The following is a 7,872-nucleotide window of genomic DNA, read 5'->3' as shown; positions in this document are numbered from 1 at the left end:
AGACTTAAGTGATTGTACAGGATATTAGTCATAACAATAATAGCATCTAATATTTTAAAATTAGGCAAGAGATTTAAATTTTGCATATCTTCTACTTACCAAAGACTATAATCTTAATGACTGATTAGGATATGTTGATCTCTTAATTTTTGTGAGTAATCAGAGAAAAGAACATCGACTGTGGAAGCAGTAAAAACTTTGAGAATTATTAATAATTTCATTCAATATACAAAGTCACAACAATTCATGATAACAATATGGTTTACATAAAATAATACTACTACTTCTCTAATATAATAGATATAACTTTTAATTATAACAGTATACATTGAATATTTTCAAAACAGAAAAATAGGATCAATTACTTTTTTATACTAGTTGAAGTACTGAGGTCATATTAAAAAAAACTGCCCACATCTTTATTAATTTTTAGTATATGAAATTTGCACACACCATTTTTCTCGCAAAATGCAACGGCATCTTCCTTGCACAGGAATTGTAGGTTCATATTAGATAGAGGATCCCCACTGTAAAACACAGTAAATAAAGTACCAATATACTTTGTGTTGTCAGAAAGTATAATCAGATGTGATATGCTGATCAAAATACTAGATAATATGAATACTTTTATTGTGTTTAACAAGGTTCTAAAAATTATCAACACAAGTAAATACTTAAGCTAATGAATGGAAGAATATTTGGTATACACTTTAACCTCATGTTCATAATTTCATTAATACTTTAACAAAACTGATAGTTAAAAAAAATAATTCTTTGTGATGATTTCATCATCTATAAAAAAAAATCCATTTCTTCTGTTCAAAACAGATTTTAGAAAGTTTTTGAATAAAATTCTGAATAAAAGAATAAACATCACTTTATAAACAAGTTCACTTACGATGAGCACCATCCCATTAAAGGATTCTCCCATCTTTCACGGGTTTCAAATTCCATTTTCCAATGATGGGTATTGTTGGTTCCTGACTGCATGGCATTTTTTGTAGGAACAAATATCCGAACCCTGCGAGTTTTGATGTGTTCTTCTGGCACACCAGTTAAGGAAGAGATATCCATCTGTTCAAACATCAAAATGTTTTGTTTTTTTAAATGTTGCACTTCAATTATAAAATAGAAATGACTAAAACTTTCTGAAAACGTATGCTGATAGTGAGAGGTTTAATTATTTTGAGAAAACCTACAAGAAGAGACTGCAACAAAAGATCGTATTGCAAGAGGTAAAAGCAAGTGAAAACTTTCATTATATTTTTTTTTAATATAATGCTAAAAAAATTAAAAATTGGAAAATTAATATCTTCCCTATCTAATCTGGAGCTATCATAATAGATAAACCATTTTAACATTTGACCATAAGTTACAGATAATTTTGATTTACCTTTTTGTTTCCTCACTTTGATTTTTTAGAGGCAAGTAAAATCTTACAAGTAAAAATAAAAAGATTTATGGAACCAAAGAGAAGTGGAAGAGTAAAATTTGGACTTTCTGGATATTCCTAATAAGAATACATCTAAAAGCAAGTAAAATAGATTGGCATTATAACGATTAAATTACCTGTCTGAGAAACTTCTTATTTTACTAAAGATATGCACAATTTAGAAATACATTACTGGGCTTTTGTGATTTCCAGAAAATTTTAATATTATCAAAATCTAATGATCATTAATAATTCAAAGAAATATCAAAGTGAAAATTATTGATTTATATGGATGCAAGGTTGTATTCTGTGATCTATAAACTGAGAAAAGTTAATGAAAGTTTTTACTGATCAAAGAAACCCTCCACATCAGGCAGCACTCTCCAACTCTGAACAACATGCAGTCTTCATTTAAATTATACATTTTTTAATATGTTCGTATTACTAATTTTTCATTTGTTTTTTTTTTCGTTGTGTTTTCCTGCTGTAGTTTCTCCCCATTATTACTGTTTAGTGTTTTATTTGTTTAATTATCGTTATATTTAGCAACTGTACTTTGAAAATGTATAAAGACTGATGTAAATTCATTTTATTCTGCTTTAGATACTGAAGATGGAATCTGATAGAATTCCGAAACATTTATCCATGTCCCCTTTTTTGTCAATAAACAATGTTTCCACTTAATATATTTGCAGTTGTAAGTTGGAGAGTATGTAGATGCTAAAGTTGGTTTCATTTAAAATATTAAATACTAAATAAAATTGACCTAAAACAACAGCCTAAGATTTAAAAAATGGATTAACTTTATTTACACCACAAGAATAACAAAATATCAAAGGTAACTTGAAGGAGTAACAATTTCTGTACGTGAGAGAGAATTTTCTTTATATATGTACTAATCCTTCCAAAACCCAAATTATAAATGTAAGATAAAAATAACTACATGCTTGGGTGACACTAATGGAGATCACAACAAATATGAAATATGACAGTTACTTTTGTTTATAATAATTTATAAGGCAGCTAATATCCACTGAACTTACAGGAGTATCAACGGTGATAAATTTGTGTAAAGCTTCTTGATGTTTACTTTCCTCTGGTTCAAGAACACTTTGAATATCTTTGACATCTGGATCAAAACGTTGTTGTGATGACTTAATATCTTTGACATCTGGATCAAAACGTTGTTGTGATGACTTATCTGCACAGATCGATGTTACCGAGATTTCTCGCCTGAAAAAAAAGAAGCATGTTTTTAAACCATTTATATTGTAACAAACTAAAATTCTGCAAATGACTATTTCAAACTCCTAACACTTGTCTAAATTTATTATGCATTATATAAATGCCCTAATTTTTGTAAGTTATCATGATGACACTGTTAGAATCAGAACACCATGATTCTCTAATCAGTAACATTATTATAATGACACTTTCTATTCTGTAATTTTGTACCAAACAGTATTGGTTACACATAAGTACAAATTTGAAAGTAATGTTGGGCTTACTTTTGGCTAGCAGTTCCTCTAACTTGTCTAAAACTACATCTAATAATAATATCTGAATTTAAGTCTACCTTATTTACACCCAATAAAGCAGGATTTCTCTTAACTTTTTAACTAAAATTATTTGAAACCTTAACACAAACTTTAAACTTATGGCTTTCCACTCTTACCCTTGACATGCAGTTTTTATGCCCTAATAATACCTGACATATTTAAATATATTAAAAAGATAATCAAATCTTAGTGCCATCAACAGGACCTATCAAAAGCACTAGGGATTTTTTTTTTGTGATTTACCAACACATTTGATCATACATACATTATTATCATGAGATGCTTAAACTGTGTACTTGTTCCTTAACTTGCTAATCATTTGTTTCATCTTATATAATGTGATAAAATGTTACTGCTCATCTTTGACCCAAAGGTTCCCATCTCTAAACCCCTGAAATAGCTTGCTATATGTGGCTATATTTATATATAATACCTTGTGTTTGCACTAAAATAGCTTCCTTTGCTACTGCCAGCAAATTATATAACCAAATCATAACATTACAAACCCTAGTGAAGGTCAGACAATATTAAATTATAAAATGAAAAATTAAATCTAGGATTAAAGTTATAAAGATCAGATAATCAATTTTGACTCATGATGATTTTCTCATCCACTTGTTCCATTGAAGCACTGACTCCTATATGACATTTAGGTACTGTATGGATATAACTATTAACCATGAATATTAAAATATATATATACATTGAAATAACAAAATTCTAGTTAAAGTTGTTGGTACCGCGGCCTGTACTGGAAGACAATGCTAAGAAAATTTGTGTTTAAAGTACACAGGGCAGCTGAAAAATCAACACAAATTTATTAATTTTTCTTTAAAGAACAATTGTGTCCTTCAGTTGTTTTTGAAAATCATTGACACTTTTTTAATTCATAAATAAAAGGATCTTTAGTATACTACATAATTTAAGAACAGGGCTGTTGGTCCAACTATACTGTCTGATCTATTAAAATATATTAAAACTCAAAGTCAGCCCTTATCATTTAAATATTTATCATGCCTTCCTTTAAATTAACTGCATCCAGCAGATGTGAAGGCAACACATTCCAAAGTCTAGCTGTTCTGTTAGAAAAATAAAACTATCTCATATGAAGATGACTCCTATAATGCCAAAATTTATATTTGTGTCCCTTAGTCCTACAATTCTCACCATTAAATATGAAAAAAGATGATGCATCAACACTATGAATCCCCTTAACAATCTTAAACATTTCAATCATATCCCTTCTAACTCTTCTTTTTTCAAAAGAAAACAATTTCAAGGATCTTAACTTGTTTTTGTATGACAACCTTTCCAACACAAGTATTATTTAGTAGCTCATCTCCAAAACCCTTTTAAAAAAATTCAATGTTCATCCTAAAGTAAGGACACTAAGACTGAAAATGATACTCCAAATGGAACCTAACCAGTGATTTATACAATGAAATAATCACCTTTTTAGACTTATATTCAATACTTCTGTAAATAAAATCTAAAATCCTATTTGTTTTAACATCAGTAACAACAAACTACTTGGATGGCTTAAGATTCTGATTAATCAGAACACCAGATCCTTTCCTTCCATAACATTGTTAAGGTTATTTTTATCAAAATTAAATTTAAAAGAGCCCATACACATTACCTCGCATTTATTATAATTAAAAGCCATTTATTCACCCAATTCACCATGTAATCTAAATCCTTTTGTAAAGCAGCAGCATCCTCCTCACAACCAGCAACACCATAAACTTTAATATCATCAGCAGATCTAAACAATTTAATGAACACTCCTTCATCTTTGTCATTGATCTAAATAAAAAGGAGCAAAGGTTCTAACACTGAATCCTGATGTACCCTATTTATGACATTAATCCAGTTTGACTGAACTCCATTTATAACAACACTTTACTTTCTTCCATCCAGCCATTTTTGTATCCACTGAGCCAACTTAACCCCTCATCTATAGATATAATTTGTTTTAACAAGCTTTTTATGTGGCACCTTATAAAATTCTTTCCGAAAATCCACATATGTCAAACTCACACCCTTACCCTCATCTCTTCAAAGAATTTCAGAAAGTTAGAAAGACAAGATTTAACTCACGTGAAATTATGTTGACTATGAAACATAATCTATTACTTATCAAAGCATCTTTTATTAGACTTACAAAATGTTTCCCACCACTGATATTAGACTAATAAGCCTATAATTACCTTGACAATTTCTATCAAGTGCCTTGAAAATAGGAGTAACATTAGTTAACCACCAATCTTCTGGCACCTGTCCATTATTCAAATTAGCTACAAAACTATTATCAAGTGGCTCAGTCTTTCAGTTCTTATCCTCCTTTAAAACCCTTGAGGAAATATCTGACCTAGGAGACTTATTCTTTAAACTTCTCAATTTTTTAACAAGCTCATAAGTAATGTGATAATCTTGTTTCTGTCTTGAAACTGTTCAGGATGAGGAATATTGCTTAAATCTTCATTAGCAAAATTTGAAGAAAATTTAAAAATTTAGTAACTAGGCCATCTCATAATCATTATAAATTAACTTCCCTTTTTCATCCTTCAAAGACCCTGCTCCCATCCTAACATTTTTCTTATCCTTAATGTATTAAATTAATTCTCACAGTGTTATCTTTTACATTTTCATTCAACCTTTTTCCATATACCTTTTCAATTTCTTAATATCCTGTTTGGCCAACTCTTCTGATCTTCTGTAAGCCTATAATTCTCTATCATAGCACAAAATTTAAAATTCTTATACTTATAATATTTTTCAGAGGCATCACTAAGCATAGGCATACAGCTGTGCCACAATTCTATAGGACAGTACTCTGAATCCCCAGTTGGTGTCTTACAAAATCAGAATAGAAAACCATGATAAATATTATACTGAAAATTCCCATGCCAATGGGCCCGAGCCCTGATTCTTTTAAGTACCTAGTGATGCCTCTGATGTTTTTTTTAATCATATCTCTTATACCCTTTGTAAATCAACCTGTTCTATTATTTGCTGTCACCAATATTTAATCTTTTCTCAACATCAGACTTGTAATCAATTTACACTAAAAGTTTGTTTAACTTTTTAAGTACATCAACTAATAATAATATAGTTCTTCATCTATTAAGTATTATATTACACGACTGTTTTAGTACTTTAAACGACGATTAAGAGAAGAATATCCTATTCTAGTACAGTAAAATTAAAAGTTCTTAACTGTTTTATCTAAACACTAACAATAACAGGTCATACTGATTCTTAGGTCAACAAGTATGGTGTCCTAACCTATAAAACTTGTATTATCGTGTTAAAAACATATAGCACAAGAATTATAATAACTAATATAATGCAATTGTAAAACTAGGCCAAAATGTAAAAATATTAGAATATACTATATAAAAATCACGATAGTTGCAAGTTCCATACTCAATCATCAATGATTGAACGAGACATAAGTTACCATGCGAATATCTACACACTGAGTAAATTATACAAATCTAAGTAAAGTTACCTAGTATTTTCTACTTTTTACGTAAGAATTTTATTTAGTTAATTACAAAGTGCAATTTACCTAAATGTGCTATTGCTATGCCTTAGCAATCTTGGCAAATTTCGACCAAATCCACTAAAAAGAGAAGCCATCTTTAATCTCTTTTGCCCTCTATCTAGTTGCAATTTTAAATATAGATATTTGGAGTTTTTCAGTCTGAACACATATGCATATATTTCATAAAAGTTTGAAACGTAATTTTTTGGCCTCATCCTATCAGTTAAGGTTATGACATGCTTTGTTGGTAGTAAAGTTAATATAATTTTAAGATTCGATTACGAGGAACCCACTTTGAGACTAATAATGTTTGGAGACAGCTTGAATGGGTAATGAAGAAAAACTTTAATATAAGTTTAACATAATAGCAAATGTACAACGTTTCGACAAGCCGTCTCCAAACATTATATAATTTTAATATGTATTTATAGACATATCGATTACAAGTCAAAAAGGTCATTATTTCTATCCAAATCACTAGAAAAACCTCACTTACAATACTCTAAACAGTTGGGTTTCCTTATCTAAGGATGAATGCTGGCTAGTTGGAAACGGTTCATAGGACTGTTTGTTTTGTCGAATTTTACACAAACCTACACTGCGCCAACTGTCCCTAGTTTTGAAGTGATAGACTAAATGGAAGGCACCTAGTGAACACTACCGACCGTCAATTTTTGGTTACTCTTTGCCAACGAATAGTGGGATTGGCCATCACTAACACGCTCCACAGCTGAAAGGCCAAGCACATTAGATGACGGTATTCGATCCCGTGACCCGCATATTGCGAGTAGAGTGACATAATCACGAAGGCTATGACAAGTTAGTTCAGAGGAAAGATACTAGGATGATTCCGGGGATGAAATGGATCTTTCACGGTGATTGGTTAAGATGTCTTGACTTATTCTCTATTGAGAAACGAAGGGTAAAAGTTGAACTCGAAGTTTAGAAAATTATCAGGGGACAATATCATTAAGACAATAGGGCACGAGGACACAAATTTTAATATCTGAAAAAGACAAGGTTACTCTGGTTAAGAATGTTTTGTTTTTCTAACAGGATAATTGGCTAAAAGAATGAGTTGCAGTCGGCAGTATTGAAGGCCAGCAGTTGTAGTATGCAGAAATGTTTTCATGCATGTAAGTATGCGTTAAATAGTACTACCACGTGCTCTTTTCTCTTTTGGATTAGGAAGGTAAAATATTTAGTTTTCAGAAATATAAGCTTTTGGAGCGTTTCAACACTTTCACATATAGGAAATTTGTCTTGTGGACTACTGCCTTTTTTCACGGTCAAAGCTCATGTCCGACCTAGGTATTTTTGAATGTTTCTCA

The 7,872-nt window shown here is 30.4% G+C and overlaps 1 protein-coding gene across 1 annotated transcript in view; it reads right to left on the bottom strand.

Annotated features, from left to right (window-relative positions):
• The window catches only part of LOC106478024 (NADH dehydrogenase [ubiquinone] iron-sulfur protein 4, mitochondrial-like), a 10,148-nt gene extending 3,462 nt beyond the window's left edge, over nucleotides 1-6,686 (bottom strand). The window contains exons 1-4 of the mRNA XM_013938531.2: nucleotides 6,566-6,686; nucleotides 2,476-2,665; nucleotides 899-1,074; nucleotides 454-527 (exon numbers count right to left, since the gene is read on the bottom strand). Coding sequence (XP_013793985.1) covers nucleotides 454-527; nucleotides 899-1,074; nucleotides 2,476-2,665; nucleotides 6,566-6,636 — 511 coding nt within the window. The 5' untranslated portion in view covers nucleotides 6,637-6,686. The remainder of the gene's footprint in view (nucleotides 1-453; nucleotides 528-898; nucleotides 1,075-2,475; nucleotides 2,666-6,565) is intronic.
• Nucleotides 6,687-7,872: the final 1,186 nt, after the last annotated feature.

The sequence above is a fragment of the Limulus polyphemus genome, unplaced genomic scaffold (genome assembly GCF_000517525.1).
Source record: "Limulus polyphemus unplaced genomic scaffold, Limulus_polyphemus-2.1.2 Scaffold173, whole genome shotgun sequence".
Lineage (NCBI taxonomy): Eukaryota > Metazoa > Arthropoda > Merostomata > Xiphosura > Limulidae > Limulus > Limulus polyphemus.
Note: the sequence above shows the minus strand (reverse complement) of the source record. Positions and strands in the feature narration are given on the sequence as shown.